Source organism: Mustela nivalis (genome assembly GCF_964662115.1).
Source record: "Mustela nivalis genome assembly, chromosome: 6".
NCBI classification, from domain to species: Eukaryota; Metazoa; Chordata; class Mammalia; order Carnivora; family Mustelidae; genus Mustela; species Mustela nivalis.
Genome location: NC_139025.1, coordinates 153,159,507 through 153,183,868, shown reverse-complemented (window position 1 = coordinate 153,183,868; position 24,362 = coordinate 153,159,507). Strand labels below are relative to the sequence as shown.

The 24,362-nt window shown below is 44.8% G+C and overlaps 1 protein-coding gene across 3 annotated transcripts in view; it reads right to left on the bottom strand.

The window, feature by feature from the left end:
- LOC309867399 (endophilin-A3) overlaps nucleotides 1-24,362 on the bottom strand; it is a 487,937-nt gene that overhangs the window by 25,092 nt on the left and 438,483 nt on the right. For all 3 annotated transcript variants that reach the window (XM_082736215.1, XM_082736212.1, XM_082736211.1), the window contains one exon: nucleotides 417-599. In XM_082736215.1, the coding sequence (XP_082592341.1) occupies nucleotides 417-599 (183 nt within the window). The remainder of the gene's footprint in view (nucleotides 1-416; nucleotides 600-24,362) is intronic.

The following is a 24,362-nucleotide window of genomic DNA, read 5'->3' as shown; positions in this document are numbered from 1 at the left end:
AGGCACACTTCTTTGGAGAGCAGTGTTCCTAAAGGTCATACTTCTATGGATACAGCATGAGAGAAGGGAGTCTGTTGGACCACAGGGCAGGAAACCATGTGGACTAGGACAGAGCTCATTGGTAGCCTGGAATGGGGGATGGGGTCAACAGATAAGCAAATATAGAGGCAGTACATGAAGGGTCTTGATTCTGGGCAGAAAACCTTATATGCCAGTTCTTGGGCAGAGAAATATTAGCAAGAAAATCACAGTCTTCCAAGAGAAGAACTGGTAGGACAAAATGCCGGATTTGGTGCTCGTTTGTAAGTGGGCAGAGGCAAGCCATGGTCAAAACCATGTAATGTCCATTAGATGGACTGGGTCCTGCTTTGTACATGTTACAGGAAGCCCTTAAACCCGAAGCATTTGACACTTACCCAGCAGGTGGAGCACAGAGGTTGCCACTGCCTTTCCAAGAGCATTGGTGGCTGTGCAGACATAGGTTCCTTCATGTTCAAGGGAAACATTCTGCAACAACAGGGATCCATTGAAAAGCAAGGAAACATTGTCACTCAGAGATCCTCCTCTCTTCAACCAAGTTATATTAGGCTGAGGGACACCTTTGGAATAAAAACAAATATGACAAAGGCAAATTGCTTTAAGAATAGGGCCACAGAACCACAGGACAAATACCGTTTAGCATTTTAACCACAAGTTAGCGAATGGGCTTAACTACATATAACAGGACAGATGGCTATTTCTAGTTCTACAGATCGTCCAGGGCAGATAGCGAGTTCCATTAATGCAACAGGCTTTGGTCGATGATGCGCCTGGCTGGGGTATGTCTGTACGTCAACAGGAGCCAAAGAGGGTGGGGTGACTCCATATCAGAAAAAGGAAGAAATACAAAGCTGAGTGGGGGCAGCAGGAGGGCAGCTGAAAAGAGGATTTGGTGGAGTTGGAGGCAGAGACAGAGAGAAATGCCCAGGGCTGAGTTATCACAAAGAAGACTCCGGAAAGCAAAAATATCTAACACGAATCTTTAACACTTGCCCATCGACCACAAAACATCCCTCCTTCAGAAAAAAATATAAAATCCTTAGGGGGAAAAAAAAACACTTGGGTCATTGATCCTAGGAGGATAATTTCAGGGAACACAAAGTGTTGAGTTTTGAGTCTGGGTTGACGGAGCGAGGCACAGAGATTGTAAGCATCCCCTCTGGACAGAGAGAGAAGCATGAGAAATAGAATTTCGTCCCCTGCCATCTTGAGAAGTCTTAGCATTTTGCTGGGGTATGAAATGCAAAACTCAGAAGAACCTCTCTTGGTTCTGAAGAGCTGGGGCGGCCTCAGAAGACCCCGAGATCCAGCCATAGGTAAGTGGGTTTGGCGACATGTTTTCCTCCTCGGGGCTCTGCTTAGAGGGAATGTGCAGGCCTGGTGAGGTTTTAGGCCCAGAAACAGGTGTCACAGCTCTCACCACGACATTTGCAATGTTCCTGATTGTAGGCAAAATGCATGCCCTGTGAAGCCTGTGACACAGAGTCCCACAGCTGTTCTCTGTCCTGGGAAGCAGGTCTGGCTGGCTCCAGGTTACAGCTGAGGAAGCTGGGCAAGTCAACGGTGGGCTGGAGCTTGAACACCCAGAGAAGTGCTATCACACGTGCATCTGCCTTCCTAGTTACGTCTACAAACACATGCACACGGAGATGTCGGACTCTCCTGAGGTCACCAGCTAGTACACACTGGAGCCAAGATTCACACCCACATGGTTTATTCCAGAACGGATCTCTTACCCATAATGTAGGTAGGTCTCACATATTCTTGATGAACTCATTCCTAGGCACCGTGTGTTTATTGCCAAAGTAAGCAGACTTCTAAAAAATATGTTTTATGATGGTCTGTTGCTGACAATAAAGCTATGGGAAGCTGTGAATACTTGTGTATTTCTCTTGTATTATCATCTTCCTGAACTTCATTACAGCTGACGCTTGAACAACGTGGGGGTTAGGGATACTGACTCCTCTCCCCTGCCATCAAAATTCCATGTGAGTTTAACTCCCCCATACTTAACTACCGACAGTCTGCCGTTGAACAGAAGCCCACCAATACCACACACAGTCAACTACACGTATTTTGTGTGTTATATGCATTGAAGCCTATATTCTTAGACCACAGTCAGCGAGAGAAAAATGTTATTAAAAAAACCATGAGGAACAGAAAGCGCATTTATTTTAAAAAATCCACTTAAAGGTGGGCCTACACTGTTCAAACTTGTGTCATTCAAGGGTCAACTGCATTTTGAATAGTTTTCAGTTGATCTGTTTGGGTTTTTTTAAAGGTAAACAACCAGATGCTCCTGGGTGGCTAAGTTGGTCAAGTGTCTAACTATTTTGGCTCAGGTCATGATCTCAGAGTCGTGAGATCAAGCCCCATATTGGGTTCTGTGCTGGGCATGGAGCCTGCTTAAGATTCTCTCTCCCACCCTCTGCACTTCCCCTGCTGCTCATGCTCTCTCTCTCTCTCTCTAAAAAAAATAATAAAAAAATACATACACACATACAAATTAAATAAAAAGCAATCATACCTACACACTGATAATCTTATCTCTCCTTTTCCAATATTTGTACCTATTCTTTCTAAGTATTGCATTGCATTGACTAATGTCAATTGCATTGACTAATGTCTCTAAAACATGCAGAACTGGGGCAGTTACAACAAGTATATTTGTCTTATTTCCAACTTTAAAGGGAATATTACTAAAGCTTCCTCCTGAAGCCTGATATTTGCCTTTAGTGTCTGATAGTTGTTGTCAACTCAAAGAAATTTCCTTTTATTTCTAGCTTACATGGAGATTTCTAAGTCTCTGAGTTGATCCTGAGTTCATTTTAATTTTCTTATTTTAAAATTAAAACATTAGAAGCTATTAATTTCCTTTTGAGTACAGCTTTGACTATATATCTTGCATTTTGAAATGCAATATAATTATCACCATTCATTCATTCATTCAAAAAATGCTTCTAAGGGGCGCCTGGGTGGCTCAGTGGGTTAAACCGCTGCCTTTGGCTCAGGTCATGATCTCAGGGTCCTGGGATTGAGTCCCACATCGGGCTCTCTGCTCAGCGGGGGGCCTGCTTCCCTTCCTCTCTCTCTGTGATCTCTTCCCTTCCTCTCTCCTACTGTGATCTCTCTCTGTCAAATAAATAAATAAAATCTTTAAAAAAAAATGCTTCTAAACTACCTACTTCACATGAGGCTTAATGCTGGGCCAAGGGTATGATGGTGAACTAAGCTCCACAAGAAACTTAATTAAAAAAAAAAAAGGAAAAAGAAAAAAAACCTTAATTTTAAGGGATGGCTTTGGAGGGAAACAGGTGATTGCAGTAAAAGGAGGTAAGGGCTTGGGGCGCCTGGGTGGCCCAGGGGGTTAGGCTGCTGCCTTCGGCTCGGGTCATGATCTCGGAGTCCTGGGATCGAGCCCCACATCCCACTCTCTGCTCAGCAGGAAGCCTGCTTCCCTTCCTCTCTCTCTGCCTGCCTCTCTGCCTACTTGTGATCTCTCTCTGTCAAATGGATAAATAAATTAAAAAAAAAAAAAAAAAAAAGGAGGTAAGGGCTTATGATAAAGGAGGACATGGAGGCCGTCACGGAGCAACTGCTCTTTTTTTTTTTTAAAAGATTTTATTTATTTATTTGACAGAGAAATCACAAGTAGTCGGAGAGGCAGGCAGAGAGAGAGAGAGGGAAGCAGGCTCCCTGCTGAGCAGAGAGCCCGATGCGGGACTCGATCCCAGGACCCTGAGATCATGACCTGAGCCGAAGGCAGCGGCTTAACCCACTGAGCCACCCAGGAGCCTCCAAGCAACTGCTCTTAATGCAAACTGAGGAGTTGGGAAGATTCCCCACCTGAAGAACACCTAGCCTAATACCTCAGGACGAGGAGAAACCCATCAAGTGAAGGGGAGAGCAGCAGTGGACAGATTGTTTGAGGCCCAGGGAACAGCGGGCATTAAGTCCTAGACACAGAGTGAAATAGAGCGCCTTTGGGGAACCAGGCACGTTTGTTATGACCGGGTCTTAAAGGACATGGTCGAGGAGTGAGGGCAGATGGGCTGAGAGGTAAGCAGGTGGCCATAAATGCAAAATTTACTCTGCACAGAAAGGAATTGGACTGAATTGTTTTAAGGGAAATGGGAACCAATGTAACTATTTTCAGCAATGATCCTGTTAAACAATCTGAAAATACCAGATGGGTGCTTGAGCAGGATCAGCCTGGGTGGCTCCGTCGGTTAACCATCGGACTCTTGAGTTTGGGCTCCGGTCGTGATCTCAGGGTCCTTCGGTCATGATCTCAGGCTTGTGAGACTAAGCCCTGCATTGGGCTCCATCCATGCTGGGAGTGGAGCCTGTTTAAGATCCCCACCCCTCTCTCTCTCCGCCCTGCTTGCACTCTCACTCCCTCTCTCCAAAAAGAAAGAGGAAGGAAGGAAGGAAGGAAGAAAGAGAGAGAGAGAAGGAGTAAGAAAGAGGGGAAGGAAGGAAAAAATAATTAATTAATTTTTAAACACCTGGATGTGATGTAAAACAAGGGAGATGGGCTCCACGGGTCAGGAAGACCATGTGGGTGGCTATAAAAGCACCTGAGGGGGCGCCTGGGTGGCTCAGTGGGTTGAGCTGCTGCCTTCAGCTCGGGTCATGATCTCAGGGTCTTGGGATCGAGTCCCGCATCAGGCTCTCTGCTCGGCAGGGAGCCTGCTTCCCTCTCTCTCTCTGCCTGCCTCTCCATCTACTTGTGATTTCTCTCTGTCAGATAAATAGATAAAATCTTTAAAAAAATAAAAAATAAAAAATAAAAAAAATAAAAAAAATAAAAGCACCTGAGGCGAGAGACAAAGGTTGGACATAGAGGCAGGAGCAGTGGGTCTAGAGAGACACAGGTCAGCTTCCTGTGTATCACAGAGGAAAACACCCTCGGACACAGCGAATGACTTTACAGGGGGAAATGAAAGAGAGAAGGACGTAGGACGCCCCGCAGACAGAGGGTGGTGACATGAACTGAAACAGGTAAACCTGGGGAAGGGCAGATCGGCACCGAGTACGTGAGAAATTTCTGTCCGTGTGTTGGGACCGAGAGAGCCGACGACATCCGAGCGCGAGTGACCGGATCTGGAGCCCCGGGGGAGACGCCTAGACTGGGGCTGTGAGTGTTAGCCCAGAAATGAGGATTGGAATACTGGAACTCGATGAGATGATGACAGGGAAATGCACGAAGTGAGCGTAGGCGAGGGTGCAGGATAAAATCTGTGGGACAGGAGGATTTTCCGCATGGGTGGTAACCGCATCTGATTTTCTCTTTGGTTCGCATCTTCCTTGGCAAGGAATTGTAAAATTTCCAACTTGTCGGCATTTTAATCACCTGACCTTCTGCAAGGGAGTTGTGCCTTTAGTGCTGTAATCAGAAAATGCAGGCCAGGGCACCTGGGTGGCTCAGTGGGTTAAGCCGATGCCTTCGGCTCAGGTCATGATCTCAAGATCCTGGGATCGAGTCCCGCATCGGGCTCTCTGCTCAGCAGGGAGCCTGCTTCCCGCTCTCTCTCTCCCTGCCTGCCTCTCTGCCTACTGTGATCTCGCTCTGTCAAATAAATAAATAAAATCTTTAAAAAAAAATGCAGTCCATACAACTTCTGTTTCTTGAAACATCTAAGGTGTATTTGTGGCATAATATACAATCCTTTTTTTTTTTCCAGTAAGTGTTCTATATATTCTTGAATTCTATATATTCTTGGAGGCATATTAAATTTTTTAGGGTGAAAGGTTAAATGTTTATGATTAAGTCTTATATTATTTTAGTAGTCCTTACTAACTTGCTTTTCCTTGAGCTCTCCTGTTCGGAAAAAAGTGCTCCCATCTCTGTTCATCACAGTTTTTCCTTGTGTTTTTCTTGGTTTTGTTTTTATGCATTATATCTTAACTAACACATGACTGTTCGTGCTGACTACAGGTTACTGTGGATTTCATTTATTTAATGGTTGTCTTTTGATCTTTTTTAAGGGTCTTCCATCCTGTCCTGCCTGATTTGACTATTATGACTGCTAGTTATTCTGTTTCTGTTTGCTTCTGCTTAATCTGTTTTGTATAATTTTTACAGTTTTCTGTATAACTCTAATTTGGGAATATCTCTTGTAATAGTGTATCATTAGGTTTTATTTGGAAATCCAATCTAAGAGCCTTTGCTTTTAAGAGCAATGTTAACTCTATTAATATTTAGGGTAATTTACAGATATGTCTGGGTTTACCTTCTCATTGTCCGATGCTTTCTGATTTTATGGGTCTTTGACTTTTGGTTATCCTTTCTTTGTTCCCTTTTATCTCATAAAGTAGAAAAATTAAATGCTGTATTTTAAGTTCCACTAATGTTACAATTTACTTAAAAAAATAAACTGATTGACAGCAGTTTAGCAAACTCTTCCAAAATTACAATTGCATTTCTCCTTTAAACTAGTAATCCCCTTTTCTAGGCATCAATGCACTTAATATGCCTGCATACAAAAATGTTCTATTTATGCAGCTGTATAAAAGCAAAAGACTGGAAACATGTCACATATCCAACAACAGGGACCCATTAACTAACTTACAGTATATCAATGCCATGAAATATTGATGATATATTTAAATTACTGAAAGAAAAAGTGGCCAACCAATAATATACCTAACAAAACTGTCCTTGAGAAATGAAAGAGAAATAAAAACCTTCCCAGACAAAAGCCAAGTGGGTTCATCATCATTAGACCAGCTGCACAAGAAATGCTAGAGAGGAGCACCTGGGTGACTCAGTTGGTTAAACCACTGCCTTTGGCTCATGTCATGGTCCTGGGGTCCCAGGATCGAGTCCTGCATCGGGCTCCCTGCTCAGCAGGGAGTCTGCTTCTCCTGCTGACCTCTCTCCTCTCATGCTCTCTCTCTCTCTCTCTTTCTCTCTCATTCTCTTTCTCAAATAAATAAGTAAAATCTTAAAAAAAAAAAGAAATGCTAGAGTTCTGCACGCTGAAATGAAAGGACACAAAACAATAACACAAAAGCATAGGAAAGTATAAAACTCATGAGAAAAGGTAAATATATTCACAAACACAGAATGCCATAATACTAATGGAGCAGGATAAATCACTTTTAGCTCTAGTATAAAAGTTAAAAGACAAAAGGAGTAAGACTATAAATGCGAAAATTTGTCAAAGGATACTCAATGTAAAACCATGTGAGTGTGACATAAAGTGGGAAGATGGAGAGGTACAAAGTATAGAGTTTTTGTATTAGATTGTTATCCCCTTAAAATTAATTAATTTTAATCAATTATAACTATAAATTAACAATTATAACTATTAGATGATTTATGTAACCCCACGGTAACCGCACAAAAAATACCTACAGTAGATATGCAAAAGAAAACCCTGAGGCATGCCACTATTAAAACAATCGACAAATCACAAAGGAAGACAGGAGTAGAGGAAAAGAGATGAAAGGACCACAAATAAGACAGGAAAAAAATGGACAAAGTGACAATCCTAAGTCCTTACCTGTCAGTAATTACTTTAAACATAAATGGATCAAGCTCTTCAATCAAAGGCACAGAGTGGCTGAATTGATTTAAAGAAAAGATCCAACTGTAAGCTGCCTACAAAAAAGACTTATAGACATAGACTGAGTGAAGGGATGGAAAAAGATACTCCCTGCAAACAGTAACCTGATGAGAGCAGGGGTATCTGTGTTTACCCTAGACAAAATAACTTCAAGTCAAAACTGTTACAAAACTGAGGGTTTGGAGGGGAGAGCAGTAGGGGCTGGGTAGCCTGGTGGTGGGTACTAAGGAGGGCACATATTGCATGGAGCACTGGGTGTGGTGCATAAACAATGAATCTTGGAACACTGAAAAAATTAAATTAAATTAAAAAAAACTGTTACAAGATGTAAAGATCGTATATATTGATAAGAGAGTCAATTCTTCAGGAAACTATAACAATCATAAATATATAACAATCATAACTATGTATGCTCTAAGTATTGGATCACCTAAATACATAAAACTAACACTGACAGATCTGTAAATAGAAACACATAGCAATACAATAGTAGTTGGGGACCTCCATATCCCACTTTTAGCAATGGACAGGATGCCCACACAGAAAATTAATCAGGAAACAGTAGACTTGAACTGCGCTATTAACTAAAGAGGCTTAACAGGCAGACATAGACTATGTCGCCCACCAATAGCATGATATACACTCTTCTCAAGTGCACAGGAAACATTCTCCAAGGTAGATCACATATTACGGTACAAAACAAGTCACAACAAATTTAATAAGGCTGAAACTACACAAAGCATCTTTTCCAACCACAAGGGCATAAAACTAGAAAATTGGAAAATTCAGATATGTAGAAATTAACCAAGACAGTCTTAAGCAACCACTGAGTCAAAGAAGAAATGAAAAGGGAAATTAGAAAATACCTAATACAAATGAAAATAAACATACAACATAGCAAGACCTGTGGGAGGCAACAAAAGCAGTACTAGAAAGAAGTTGATAGCATTAAATACCAATGTTCCAAAAGAAGGAAGATCTCAAATAACCTAGCTTTACCCTTCAAGGAACTAGAAAGAGATGAAAAAGCTAAAACCAAAATTAGAATAAAGGAAAAAAAACTCCAAGATTAGAATACAAATAAGCAAAATAATATAATATAATAATATATACACATATATATTTATTTAAAATAAAATGGATTAAAGACAAACATAAGATTTGAAACTGTAAAACTCTTAGAAGAAAATACAGGAGAATAGATTCTTCTTGAGATTGGTCTGGCAATGATTTCCTGGATCACCAAAAGCAAGCAGACTTTTTATTATTCTTAAAGGAATCTGGGGATGCTGGGTGGCTCAGTGGGTTAAGCTACTGCCTTTGGCCCAGGTCATGATCTCAGGGTCCTGGGATCGAGTCCCGCATCGGGCTCTCTGCTCAGCAGGGAGCCTGCTTCCTCCTCTCTCTCTGCCTGCCTCTCTGCCTACTGGTGATCTCTCTCTGTCAAATAAATAAAATCTTTAAAAGTAAATAAATAAATACAGCAATCTGTTGTTGGTTCCTTTTTTCTTTTTGGATTTCTGCAGGATTCTTTCTATTACCAAAATTTTCAAAACTTTTCCCTGGATATGATCAGGAGATAGTCTTTGTTTAGCAATTTTGCCTGGAACACTGGGGCATTTTGTCTATAAAACAGTCATTGTTTCCACTCAGTAAAACCTTCTCTCCTCTCCTCTTTATCCCCCTCTTCTCTCTCTAAGTTCTGTGTCTGTTCCTTTGGCTCCATCTCTTGCTCAGGAACACCAGTTGGGTGGTAACTCTCTCTCCTCCAAGTCCATCACCAGGCACCATGGTTTTTAGCTCGCTGCTCTGGCCTTTGGCTTTCTGCTAGCAAGCCTGACCTTGCTCCTACTTTACTCCTTTCATTTTATTTACTTTTTTAAAAGATTTTATTTATTTATTTGACAGAGACCACAAGTAGGCAGAGAGGCGGCGGGGGGGGGGGGGAGCAGGCTCCCCGCTGAGCAGAGAGTCCGATGTGGGGCTCAATCCCAGGACCCTGAGATCATGACCTGAGCTGAAGGCAGAGGCTTAACCCACTGAGCCACCCAGGCGCCCCCTTTCATTTTATTTTGAGTGTTTTATTCTCTGCTTCTAATTCTGGCTTTACTTCTCATTGATTTTTTTAAAACACTTGCTAGCCCTATTTTTATTTCTGTCTCTCTCCTAGCTGGTCCCCCCCCCCCCACCGCCGCCGCCCCCGCCACTCTACTGAACTATGATGGACACAGAACACTGTGCATGTCTGGCGTGGGCAACTTGTTGGTTTGATACACTTGTATGTTGCAAGACGACTGATACCACTTCTTCATTAGCTAACACCTAAATCCTGTCACATGGTTACCGTTTCTTTTTTGAGGTAGGTACCTTTAAGATCCCCTCTTTTAGCAAATTTCAGTTAAATAAACTAGCAAATAAACCAACAGTTTTATTTTTTTAAACTTCTCTTTGTTTTCATCTTGCCTTTCTAGAGTTTTGGGGAGACACAACACATGTGCAACCTAACATTTACTCTTTTCATACAGTGGATATGCTTCATGTGTCTCTCGAGTGTGCAACATCATTTTTGCTGCACAACCTCAGCATTCTGGCTCAGAGCTCTAATGAGCAGAAATTCCTTGTTGCCTCATCCAGGTCCAAATGGACACTTGGGCTCCCGATGCTGTCGATGCTTGATGTCTTTTGCACGCTTTATTATTATTTCAAATGGTAACATTAGGAGGGGCCAATTTTCTGCCTAAAGACTACAGCAGTGGATTTGTGGTTTCCTGAAGGTCTTAGACCATATTGCTCAAAACTGACAAGACTGAGGGCAAGAGACTGAGTTACACTATCTCTTGGGACCCGCCCCCCGCCCCAGCTCTAAGATACTTATGAGATCCATTCATTCATTCGTCCACTCACCCTTCCTTGTATATACTTACTCAACTCGTGTTTTTTAGGGGCCTTCTACAACCAGCACTCTTTCAGAACATCATTACTGCATTAATCTCAGGCCTCCCCAGCAGGCTATGAGGACAGCGTCCGGCAGAGTAAATAAATACAGGAATATTTGCCAAATGCAGAAATGAGCTGAACAAGAGAATGGATCCACCAGATGAAAATCATTATGTCTCCAAGATACTTCTTGGTTATTCATGGCAATGTTCTCTCCCAAACAGAGGAGCTGATAAAATATGGACCCTGTGGTGAGATCTTCATACCTTCACGCACAACTATTTTGGGATCCATGGTAATTTAGTGAAGGGTTGTACTAGCTAGGAAGAAAATAACCACCTTAAATATGTTGATTAAAAAGGTGAAAATTGGGGCGCCTGGGTGGCTCAGTCGGTTAAGCCGCTGCCTTCGGCTCAGGTCATGATCTCAGGCTCCTGGGATCGAGTCCCGCATCGGGCTCTCTGCTCAGCAGGGAGCCTGCTTCCCTCTCTCTCTCTGCCAGCCTCTCTACCTACCTGTGATCTCTCTCTGTCAAATAAATAAATAAATAAATCTTTAAAAAAAAAAGGTGAAAATTATTTCAAAAAATCTCTTCAAACCCTTCACCAGCCTCCATATATGTGAATTTAAATTATTTACTAATTCCAGGAGATTCCTTTAAGAACTCCTATTGAGTTAATTCGTGACGAAGCATTTTTGAAAGCCATACAGAAGTTTGAAAATATTATAATTCAAGGATCTTAATTCAGACTTACCTCCTGTAATTAATTAGTTTAAGTAAATGAGGTTTTTCTTAAGTTATAAAACCTCTTCCAGGGAGTGATCCTGAAGCATTTCGGATACATCGGCTTCTTCATTATGCCTCCATGGAAGCAACAGTGCTGTCAATTCTAACTTGAAAGGATGTCTACTCGAGGCCTTTAGCCAGGCTGAGGAGGCCACGTGGGGCTCTCACTCAGGAGGAGGTGCCTCGGCCCAGAACCACATTCTTCCCGTGGGGTCCATTAACCTCAGCCGGGTTCGCAGATGGAAATCAAGGTTCATGACCTTTCCACTAACTCTAGGTGACATTAAGCATTTCCATCATCTATGAACATAAGCAACAATCCAAGGCAGCAGTACTCTTGACTCTGCTGCTAATGGAAACCACGGATAAATATTTCCATTCCGCATGACCATCGTATGGATACCTCAAAATATCTTTTATGCCACCACTACTTCGAGATTATGGTAGTTATTGGACCTGATGCTAGATTTCGAGTTGCGTGCATCATTGGAAAGAAGCATTTATACTATTAGATCACACTTTTGAGAAATTAACATTTTCATGTCTGGAATTTGATAGCTGGTTTTCTTTATAATAGGATGTATTTTATTTTCTGCCTTTGAAAATGCTCTTCTGAGAGGCAGCTCTGTAGGCTTCCTCGGCACTCTCCTGCTACTTCGGAGGGGCAGGAAAGAACACTGGGGCTGCAGAGGTGGGAGTGAGGGAGGTGCGCTAGGAGACAAGGGCAGAGAAGGGGCAGGTGGGGAGAGGGCTCAGAACTCAGCTCTGCCGATCACTGGGAAGATTTGGCTTTTATTCTAAAGGCTTTGAGGAATGACAGGAAGTCTTTCGAAGAGCTGCTTTGATTGCCTGAACAGATCGCAGGGCACAAGGACAGAGGTGGGGGGGACCACGGAGGAGGCTGTTATCACAATCCAGCCGAGAGATGATGGTCCGAGCGTATCATGCTTAGCGAAATAAGTCAAGCGGAGAAAGACAACTATCATATGATCTCCCTGATATGAGGAAGTGGCGATGCAACATGGGGGCTAAGCGGGTAGGAGAAGAATGAATGAACCAAGATGGGATTGGGAGGGAGACAAACCATAAGTGACTCTTAATCTCACAAAACAAACTGAGGGTTGCTGGGGGGAGAGGGGTTGGGAGAAAGGGGGTGGGATTATGGACACTGGGGAGGGTATGGGCTATGGTGAGTGCTGTGAAGTGTGTAAACCTGGCGATTCACAGACCTGTACCCCTGGGGATAAAAATATATTATATGTTTATAAAAAAAAAAATGGTCCGAGCACCTGTTATAAGGGCATTGGCATTCTCTAAGGTAAGAAAGTCTATGACAGCAGCCCATTTGGGAGAAAAACTCAGGAATTCAATTTAAATTTGTTAGGTCTTCAACATCTGATAGTCACAGAGAGATGCTGGGGAGGCACTTGGATCTGCTCAGCTAGAGCTTGGAGGAGAGGTCTGGGCTGGAAACCCAAACTTGGGAGCTGCCGGGGTTATCGATGCTGATGCCGTTAGCGTCCTTGAGCGCGGCTGAGGTTGATAAGGGAGTGAGGACAGCAGGAGATCGGAGAATGTCTGGGACTGGCCCCAGGGCACTTCCTCGTACAGACCACAGAGATGAGGGGAAGCCAGCACAGGAGACTGAAAAGAAACAGGTGACAGAGCGTGGAGAGTAGAACCGAGAAAGTGGTTTCCCAGAAGCCAAGAAGGAAGTATTTCCAGAAGGAGGGAATAGATGCTGGTTGAAATGAAATGCAATCACTGTCAGAAGGGCTAAAATCACAAAGACAAGCAACAGCAGGTGTTGGCGAGGACGTGGAGGCCGGAGAACCCTCGTGCACTGTGGCTGGGAACGCAAGCTGGTGCAGCCACTCTGGAAAACAGTACGGAGGCCGCTCAAAAAATTTAAAATAGGGCTGCCATAGGACCCAGCAATCACACTACTGGGAATTTACCCAAAGAATTAAAAAAAAAAAATACCACTAATTCAAAGGAATACGTGCACCCCGATGTTCACGGCAACATTCTCTACAACAGCCGAACTATGCAGGCAGCTCCAGTGCCCATCAGTAAAGGATAAAGATGTGGTTTGCGTATGGTTCCTGCTCAGCCACGGAAAAGAGTGCCATCGTGCCATCTGTAACAACATGGATGGAGCGAGACAGTATCACGCTCAGTGGAGTAAGTCAGCTGGAGAAAGACAAATACCATATGATCTCAGTCATATGTGGAATTTAAGAAACAAATGAACAAGGTTTTAAAAGAAGAGAGAGAGGGAGAAAGAGATAGAAACCGAAAAGCAGACTCTGAGCTACAGAACAAGCTGGTGGCCACCAGTGGAGGTGAGGGGGTGGGGGGAGGGGGCGGGAAAAGCTGAAGGGAATGCACAGCACAGTCGTCACGATGCGCACTGAGGAATGAGCAGAATTGTTGAGTCACTATATAGTACACCTGAAACTAACATAACACTGTTCAAACAAACAAACCCAAAACTGATGGTCTTCCTGGACCTTTGCCATCAGCATGGACCCCACATAGCTCAAATCCCGCACATCCTAGACCAATGCCTTCTCCCCCTCCCATCATCGTCACAGCGCCCCCATCCAACTGGTCACCCACCTCAGACCTCAGAGCCACTCCTGGCTCCTGCCTTGTTGTTCTCCACGGGTAATTTGCCACCAAGTTTGTAAAAATCATTTCTAACTCGCGACTCCTTTGGATCCTGTCTCCTCTTGCCCACGGCTGTGGTCACTGCTATAGCTCAGGACCATAATTCTTCCCTTAATTGCGGAAACAACCTCTCGGCTGGCTTCCCTACTCTCAAACCGTCTCTTCGTGTGAGGTCAGAGGGAGCAGAGCGCTGGCCCCTGCCCGCCTCCAGAAGCACATGGCCCGCCTGGGAAGCCTGGCTCTAACCACACTCCCAGTCCCACCTCCTAACCGTCTGGCCACGTCCCTCCTGCCGCAGGCCGTGCACCGTCATCAGCTCAGTGTCCTGTCCACAGGCCCACCCTTCACTCCTCTGCAGTGTTCCCACCTTCTGGCCTTGGTCCACTCCTCTTCACGGATAGCCCTGGGGGTGCCTCTGCCGGTGAGGTGCTTGTCCTCCCCTCCCAGTTCCTGCAGAGACTCATTCAGACACTATCGTGCTTGCAACATTGTCTCGCGGTCAGTACTACAGCTTCCTGGGAGCATCTTGTCCTCAGCTGGGCACGCAGCAGGTGCTCAGCCAGTCCGCTGAGTTGAAAGTGTTTGTGGTTCTCGCATGGATGTATATGCCCCTCCCCTGCTCCCCACTACCAAATCCGTATGCAGAAGCCCTCACCCTCCGTGTGGTGGGTATTTGGAGCAAGGGCTTTTGGAAGGTAATCAGGTCCAGGGGAGGTGAGGAGGGTGGAGACCTTGTGACGGGATTAGTGCCCTTTATAAGAAGAGGAAGAAACCAGAGCGGGTCTCTCCCTCTCTCCCTCTCTCTTTGCCTCCCTCTCCGTCACCTCCTCTCCCGCGCTCTGCCCCCTCTCTTTCCCTGTGCAGAAGCAGTGAGAAGATGCCCTTTGTGAGCCAGAGAGAGGCCCATCAAGACTCCTGGCACCTTGATCTTGGACATCCTAGCCACTGTAACTGAGAAATGGATGTTTGTTGTTAAAGCCCCTATCTATGGTATTTTATCAGCCTGAGCCTTGTCAGGGGAGGATTTGGCTTTGGGCCTGTTGCCTGTCATAGGACTCACCTGCCCTCAGTGCCTTGTGGTACACATTTTTGTGTTTAAAAAGAAAAGCTCCGGGCGCCTGGGGGGCTCAATGGGTTGAGCGGGTTGAGCATCTGCCTTCGGCTCAGGTCCTGGGATGGAGCCCCACATCGGGCTTTCTGCTTAGCAGGGAGCCTGCTTTCCCCCACTTTCTCTGCCTGCCTCTCTGCCTAGTTGTGATCTCTCTCTCTCTCTAGAAAAAAATTAATTAATTAATTAAAAAAAAAAAGAAAGGCTCTCCCACACGATTTTTTTTTTTTAGTCCATTTGGGTGATTAGTTATTCTGAGGTACGGTTATGTCCTAGATTAAGTCCCCCATGCCTTTGCTTACATCACTTGGTGTGGGGGACAACATAAATGCAACTCAGACCATCCTCCTCCCCTCCCCCCAAATCCTCTACACCTTCTGTTTGTCACAAATTTATTCATCAAGTGAGTATTCTGTAAGTGCCTACTGTGTGCCAGGACTCTGCCAGCTCCTGAGAGCTTAGCCTTGCTGGCACATCAACTTCTTCAGCCTTTAGGCTTTCAGGAGGGAAGGGAAGACACCCCTCAGGAGGGATGTCTCTTTCCCTCCTGAGCTCCCTCTGTGCTGAGACAAGCAGCCACACCTCGGTAGTCCCCAGCAGTGCAGTACACACAGCAGGCTTATCGAAGTAAACTCAGGTTGGAGCACTGGTTTTGGTCTCTACAACTCCAGCTGTCTTCTAAAGAAGCTGGATGCTTTTCTTAGGGACATTTTGCAAGATTTCAATGTATGCATTTGTAGATAAGAGCCACAAAACAGGGAGAGAAGAATTTGGAGTTCCTGCGGCAGTCCTGGGGGTTGGAGTAAGCAGAGGAAGGACGGGAGAGAGAACAGGGGGAAGAGGAGCCAGGTGCCAGGACGCCTTGGCCACAAGCCCTCAACCTTCCTTTGCTTTGAAAAGCTGCCAAATGCCTGGTATTAGTGGATGTCTTGCTGGGAGGAGAAACCAGTCAAGGAAGTGAGTTTTGTATCCCGGTCGATGGAGGGCAAGAGAGCATATGAGGTCAGTGCAAGAGGGAGCCAGAGGCAGAGTGTCCAGGCCAGAGTAAGACCCCAGAACTGTCAGAAGTCAGTTCCAGAAGTTCTCTGAATTTCCAGTCTCTGGAACGGAGAGGGGTCAGAGATAACTTCACTTAAACCGCCACCTTACAGTGGCAAGGATATGACAGTGAGTTTATGTACACAGTGATATTCCACGTCTACCAGAAAGTTCGGAGATCAAAACAGAACTTGGCAAGTTTTGGAGCTCCGAAAGGAGACACAAAGGGCTCCCCTGTGGAGGGAAGAGGAGGGAAGGTCTCCACCGCAGCTCCGCACCTAGACGCATCACTACGCATGTGGACATTTTCGAAGAACAGAAGAAGCCAGAAGAAATTCAGATGGGGTTCTTATACTCCTCTTTTTTTTTTTTTTTAAAGATTTTATTTATTTATTTGACAGACAGAGATCACAAGTAGGCGGGGGGGTGGGGTGAAGCAGGCTCCCTGCCGAGCAGAGAGGCCGATGCGGGGCTTGATCCCAGGACGCTGAGATCACGACCTGAGCCGAAGGCAGAGGCTTTAACCCACCGAGCCACCCAGGCGCCCCTATGGTCTTTCAAAATAACAAATGTTTGCTCTGTTCAAACAGCTACAAGATGTCAGAAAGAGTTTAAACTTATTTATCTAACCTCAAAGACAGGCTATTTCCCCTAAGACACAGAGCTCTGAAATATTCAACGTTCTGCTTCCACAATGCTGAAATGATTTTTGGAAGGCAAATGTTGTGGGAAAAAAGTTCAGATCTGGAGGGTTGTAAAGCATGTGTTGCAGCAAGCCAGCACCTCTGGACATCTTTAGAATAGTCACTGTTTTAAAAACAAACATCCTTCATCCTTGAAAGGCCCATGAAACATTCCACATTGCAGAATCCTTGGCCAATTCCAGACTGCTCTGAAAAGTTGGTTTTTTTATATCACTGTGTCACATATATTATACCTGTAGGTTCTTGTTCATTTCTTTGTTTCCTCCAACTACTCAACACTCATACAATATTCTGCATTTTTCCCCCACACATGACAATTGAAAGTTGAAGCTACCATTAGTTAGTTCCAGGGGCTCTGAAGAAATGGTGGTGTCCATTTACAGGATAAGAGGCAAACTGAACACAGTGTAGACAAACCACAAAGGGAGTCATTACTAATAAACAAACAAGAGCCCACAGTTTCAGAGTCAAAGAAAAAAAAAAATCCTCAACACTATCAGCGCAAAGAGTAGCCAAACTCTTCTTGACAGAGGGGTCAATCTTCACAAGGTAGGAAATATTGTACAAAACACTCTTATTTTGAGTTAGCTGCATATCCTTCTGCTCTTTTTGGTAATACATAATCTATGCCTTTTGGCTATAAAGGACTCTCCATCGACGATGCCTTAGCCAGAACTTCCTCCAAATATCAGGCTATGGCTTTAACCAGCCACAGAGCTCCCTTGAACAGCTGCTAAAGTACTTTCTCTTCTCGAACAAAATGATGTTAACGGATTGAATAATCAGGTCCCCAGTAGTTTGATCTGAGGAACTAGAAATAATCTGGGTCACAGCGTCTATCCCCAGTTCTATATTTAAGACTCTTTCAAAATGTGTTTCTTCTGACATGGAGGAATGGTGTCAATAAGTCTCCTGCTGGCATGGTCATCCCTGACCTCTGCTTTGCTCAGGACTGGACAGTTCTCGGTCTAAGTCCACTGGTCAGATCTCACGAGTACTAGGGAGTCCACTGTGGGTACTGTCCTCCAGGGCCTTGCTCAGAGGCTAGAAAGGGCCCATGAGAGTTATTCCACATATTCTCTCCACACCTAACCCTCAGTGGTTCCTTGGAGAATAAGACTCAACGTTAAATCTGATGCAAATCAAGCATGGCGCACGCAGGCTGGAGCTAGCCAAGTGGTGTAAGCCACTCGCTCCGGCTCAGAGAATTCTGGAACAATGGCTCAAATGTGGACAGCCTTGGACTTTCTGGAGACCCTTTCTGATCAACAGTAATTTTGATCATTGATCGATGTAACATCGGGATTCGGAGGAACAAATAGCTATGATACGGTCCTCAAAGGTTGTACTGAAAATTGCCTATTTGGAAGTCATGCCCCATGATCTTCAAGTTGGTCTTGCTGCCGTCAGCAGCAAACCCGAACCATCAGTGGAGCTCCTGAGGTGACATCTCAAGGACGCCCCAAAACTCCCTTTCCCCCTCCCTCAATGTTCTGGCTCTTTCTTGATTTTCCAAGTTGCCCCCACTTACCCTAAAAAATGGCTCCTTTCTCCCTAGAAATTGGGGGGAGTAAGATTCAGTTTTCCTAGCTCCAAAGCTTATACTCTTCTTGGAGGATTGGGGCACAAAAGCCCTTTCGATCTGTGGGTACCAACTGCTAACAAGAGCTCATCCTCCAGTGTCGGGGACCTCACTGCTTCCCAAACTGTGAAATGCTAAGATTTTCCATGTGCTCTTCTCTCTTCTGCAGATTATTTGCTATTCTCTTGTACCACTTGGAAATTTTCTGCTCATTTTTTTTTTTTAAGATTTTATTTATTTGGGAGAGAGAGAGAGAGAGAATGACTGGTACGGAGGGGCTGAGGGAGAGAGAGACAGAGAGAAGCAGATTCCCTGCTGAGCAGGGAACCTGACACGGGGCCTGATCCCAGGACCTCTGGGTCATGACCTGAGCCGAAGGCAGACACTTAACAGACTGAGCCGCCCAGGTGCCCCAGTTTCTGCTCATTCTTAAAGATCCATTGTTGGCCCTCTCTTCACTGACCCTCTCTGACGCTGAAACTGAGTCCTCCTCTGTGGACCTTCAAACACTGAGGTCTCAGCTATTGACAGGCCTGACTCCACCTTCAGAATGAGCCCAGCGTATGGACGCAGGCCCTGCCCCATAGCCCAGCTTCCCCTTCACTCCTTGCTACCCACTGTTTCCTGAGGATGTCTCTCATTTTGAAATAACATTTGAGGTGAGTCTAAGTCCCAGGAAAATCTTTGGCTCCATTTACTGGCTAATGCATTAGTTCTTAATGTTGGATACACATTAGTATTGCCTGGGGGACTTAAACCACCCAACGTTCCCTGGCCGGACTAGAGATAAATTGAGTCGGACTTTCTGGGGTAGGGTGGGTGGGTGGGAGGTGATGTCGTAATGTTCGTAATAAAATGACTTTAGCATACCTCATGTCAGTCATGAAAATGAATACATGGGGGTAGCATTCACAAATATGTAACGGGGGAGATAAATGAAAAGATAAACGAAATCAATGAAAAGATAAGAAAGACAGAGGGATACTGAAGCCTGGATGTTAGTGCAGATGCTGAAATTCTCTTCAGGTTCCATGGTGTGTTCCCCACGGGGGTTATTTTTTTCCACCACCAGGTCCTGAATGCCTTTTGCAGACTATACCAAGAAGCCCTCATGCTTTATTATTTCTGGGAGTTGAATTCTGACAAGATTTTCTCTCTGTCAGTCTGTACCCTGTGTGGGTCCCACAGGGCCTACTGTAGGAAGGCACAGCTGGGGCAAAGGAGTGAGCGCAGACGGACGGGTGGTTGGAGGGCTTTCCCTAATTCCATGTGTTTTGCACCATAAGTATTCCTCCAACCTGCAAGGATATCCTGTGCCCTCTGTCACTGTCTGTGTGGGTCTCACACCATTCACAGTGAGAAGCCGAGACTCTTGGGGGACACAGAGCAAGTGAGAGCCTTTCTCATAGGATAAGTAGATGTGAGGGGTTGGATGCTGGCTCTTACTGCCTTTTAAGAAAAGCCTCCCAATGGTTTACAAGCACATCACGTAGAAGTCTGGAGAACTCTGCTTGCTGCTCTGGCTCTTGTCCCCGCAGCCTTTTGAGGAACCAGGAGAACATAGGGCCAGCCTAGAGCCACCACACAGGCACTCATGGAATTGAAGCCAACTTATTTCTTTAGAAACCTGAGCTTCAGAAGACCACCAAGAGAACACCTGAAGTCTGGAAGCAGAGAGGATGATCCCAGTTCCTGCCTTTCTGGATCACATCAGGTCTGTCGACAACAGATCAACAGGCTCAAACAGGACCAAGCCAGGGCCATTCTATTAACCTTGAAAGTTATTAGGTGGGCTTAATCAATCTTCACATCAGAAACATGATGATAAAAAAAAATGAGGTAAAAGCTATTTTAAATCTGAAATAAGATATAATTGTGGAAAGGTTATATGTTATTTGGGGAGCAGAAACTTGACATGGGTCTTGACCCCACTCCAGTGTTCCAACCAGTAGCTCTCAAACACTGTTAGCAGAACCAGTTTAATTTTTCTTGGTAGAAGAAAGTCCGATTTATAAAACTATAAAACATGGAGGTCTTTTAGTTGAACTGTATTTGGGGGAGAGGATAGGTAGGGTAGAAAGTAAGACTGGGGTCCTTGACAAGGACAAAGATTGATGTGGAGCTGGGTGTCTGTGAGGTTTGGAGGACAGACAGACCTACTGGTAGGACTGAAGACAGAAGTGGGGTGTAGACCCTTGAGGATGAAAGCGGTGTTGTTGATGACAGGACCAGCACAACAGCTGTGGTCTAGCAGCCAGAAGACGCGGCATGACTCAGTACCCACAGACATACACACCCAAGCACAAGGCTCTTCCCAATAAGTATGAAATCTGATAGGTTCCTGAGTAGCCCTTTCTGTGTTTCACCTTCCATATTCGGCAATAATTCCACTACCCTAGCGTTTCTTGCTACTTCTTGATTGGGTAGACTCGTGCTTTCTCCACTTGGGAAACTGGTGTGGATCAGAGATGAGGGGGAAAAGCACCGCTCAAGGAGCTCTGAGAATAGAGCTTCGGCAGTCCGCTAAAGAACAGAAAATGGGTTTGCAAATGAGGCTTTTTAAAAAAAAGATTTTATTTATCTATTTGAGAGAGAGGCAGTGAGAGAGAACAAGAGAGAGGAGAAGGTGAGAGGGAGAAGCAGACTCCCCGTGGAGCTGGGAGCCCGAGGCGGGACTCAGCCGAAGGCAGATGCTTAACCAACTGAGCCACCCAGGTGCCCACAAATGAGGCTTTTTAATCCATTAACTCAATAATCCAAATATGAACGCAAAGAGGTCTGGGGCAAGCTTATGAAGGTTTAGGTGAGGGAGTGGGGGGTCAGCCAGCCCACGATTTGCCATGTCCCTTTCCTGTTGCTGTAGGAATGGGGGGAACACAGGTCTGGGTGGGGGTTCCACCAACCTGGGCGCTGACCCAGCTCACTCAGGCAGACCCCGGACCACGCCCGTAAGCAAGAGCCAGCCTTTCCGTGTACTCGCCCTGGACCCTTCATGTCATACCATGGGACGCTTCTGCAGGCCAGGCTGGGGCCTGCTTGTTGCCTATACCTGAGCCTCTGACCCCTGTCCCCAAGCTGTGGTGCTTCCTAATTCCCCCGTCAGGCCTCTGTTCTGACGCCCTTCTTTCTGGCCAGCACTCTGGGGTTCCCATTCTTCTGTCGCGAGTCCAGATGCTCCTTCTCCAACCAGTTCCTTTGGGGTCACACAGACTCGGGATTAAATCTTAGCTCACCTCTCAGTAGGTATACAGACACGGCCCATAATTGCAGGTGCTGGAGCCACTTACGCATTAGCAAAGCAAAGACAATAAGCAGACCCGCCTTGTAGGCTGTTGCAACTCAGACCCATCAAATTATTCTTATTTTTTTAAAGATTCTATTTATTTATTTGACGGAGAGAGATCACAAGTAGGCAGAGAGGAAGGCAGAGAGAGGAAGGGAAGCAGGCTCCTTGCTGAGCAGAGAGCCCGATTTGGGGCTCGGTCCCAGGATCCTGAGATCATGACCTGAGCCGAAGGCAGAGGCTTTAACCCACTGAGCCACCCAGGCACCCCAAGTTATTCTTATGTTTGATGATGGGTTTTGATGGACTGTCAACGCGCTCCATAGGGGACGCTCCGGTCCCTGTCCTTCGTGGTTTGCAATGTACTGTCTCTCCATGTTTAACTCTACGGCTGTGTGCCAGCGCTCTGGGCTGGGCCGGGGACACCTATGTCCCAGATCCCCAATTAACGACTCGTGGGTTGCTAAAGGCCAGATATGCCTTCTCTGCCTCTTGGATGAAGCAGAACCATCTAATGTCTTGAGTAACTAGTCCAACAATCAACGACCAATCAACAACCATATTACAATTCCTCTGGTTTCAGATTCTGGCTCTCTGGACTTCCTTTCCCCTCTAACATTTCATCCACAGCGTAGGCAGAAGGCTCTTTCTAAAACACAGAGCAGCTCACACCACTACTCTACTTAAAGCTTTTCTTGCCTCCCATGCCAAGGCAATGAAGTCCAAGGGTTTTAGCCTGACATTAAATGCCCTTTACAACCTGGTCCCAACTGAAACTTCCAAAGCCCCCTCTTCCCACTCTCCTCCACCCCTTCTGCTTTAAGTCACATGGATCTGACTGTGGTTTTGCAAATAAGCCAGGGACTTTTGCGTTTCTGTGCTTTTGCCTATATGCTGTTTCTTCTGCTTCCAATGGCTTCCTTTTCGTTCCAAGTGGCCTGGTTGTAACGTCACCTGTTCGGCAATCCTCTAATCCTTGAGAAGCCTTAACTATTCTCTCCTGCGTCGGACTCACTCAACCACACTTAGATTTCTGCATCTGTGGTATCATAGTTTCCTTGTCTATCAAGCTGCAGGTACCAGGGCTAATTCGTCTCTGTGCACTGAAGAACTAGACTGGGCTTAGCAGATGCTGAGCGAATGCTTGCTGAATGGATAGAACAATGCGTGGAATTTCCAGTCACCCATGATGGACTGTTTGGTTGAACAAGGGATGCTGGGAAGATTTCTGTATCACAGGCAAAAGTAGGAAAAACGAGGGACGGGTAGCCTTTCTGAGTGGGAGCAAAGGTTTTCAAGATACTTAAAAATAATTTTAGCAAGTTTAAAGATTGTATATGGTTTCAAAGAGAGGCAAGCATAATATAGAAGAGGGAATAGATTTCGAAAAACACAAAAACCAGCTTTAATATGGCCCAAAGCAACACAATGTTTAGTTCATAAAATAGAAGCAAAGAGATGATCCCCAGGTTTTCTTTATAAGGATTCTGAAAATTACATGCAAAATTTTGTGGGTAAATGTATTTTTCTGGGGCAAGGGTTCTTCCTTTCTTTCTTTCTTTCTTTCTTTTTTTATTTTTATTTTTTGGAGAGGATCAAAGAGATTTGTGATTTAAAGATGTTACATCACTACCATCGAACTCCACGCTATGTAATATAAACCGACGGTTGATGGGGGAAAATACTTGTCAGAGAGATGAACTCCGTATAGGAATTTAACCACATAATCTTGCTGCACCGCAAAAATGTTCTCAAAATTCTCCCTGTAAGGGAAATTATTAAACCCAGTTAAAAAAAAAATAAAAGCTAGTAATTCCATTAGACATTGACAAAACTTGAGGTGGACGCCACAGCATTTTAATCCTAAAAAAATCCCATGATGAAGAAGATACCTTTCAATTCCTGTCCTATGTTCTGACCACCAATCCCTTAGACATAGAAGGCTCTCCTTTCCTTTATGCTTATTTGGAGGACCAAGCACCCCACGTGTCCCCCGGTCACACTTGCTTCCGGTCAGCTGCTTGTCCATACTCCGTGGGGTGTTAATCCCGTAACTTCTTTCTACTTGTCTCGTATCCTCTCCCATCATTGGGCAGCATAACAGGGAGAGGGATGGAGGGCTTAAACACACACCACCGGCAGGTTTCACTTTCGAGAAGGCAATGTGTGATATGCATTCTGACTTACAGAAATTGGAATGCCTTACGATGTTATAACAACATTGACTGACCTGTGACCTAGTCATTCCACTCCTGTTAATCCTTTTTAAAAAAACGAATCTCAACAACACAAAAAAGTTCTATGCACAAAAATGTCCCTTACACTGCTAGATGTAACTGTAAAGAGAATAAGCTGCTTAAGTTTCCCTAAATAAGGGAATGGCTTAGTCGTGCTACATTCATAGAATCTGTACAGCAATTAAATGATATTTATGATTTTTTTTTTTTTTTAGCACCATGAGAAAATTCTTTGGCTTAATGAGAAAAGGTCACAGGATGTAACAAAGTGGAAATGCCGGCTATGTCTTGGTGGTGAGATTATGGGAGTTTCTTTGCTTCTTACTACTTTGCTATGCTTTCTAATGATTTTATAATGAGATGCATTACTTTTTATAATGAGACAAGAAAACAGAACAAA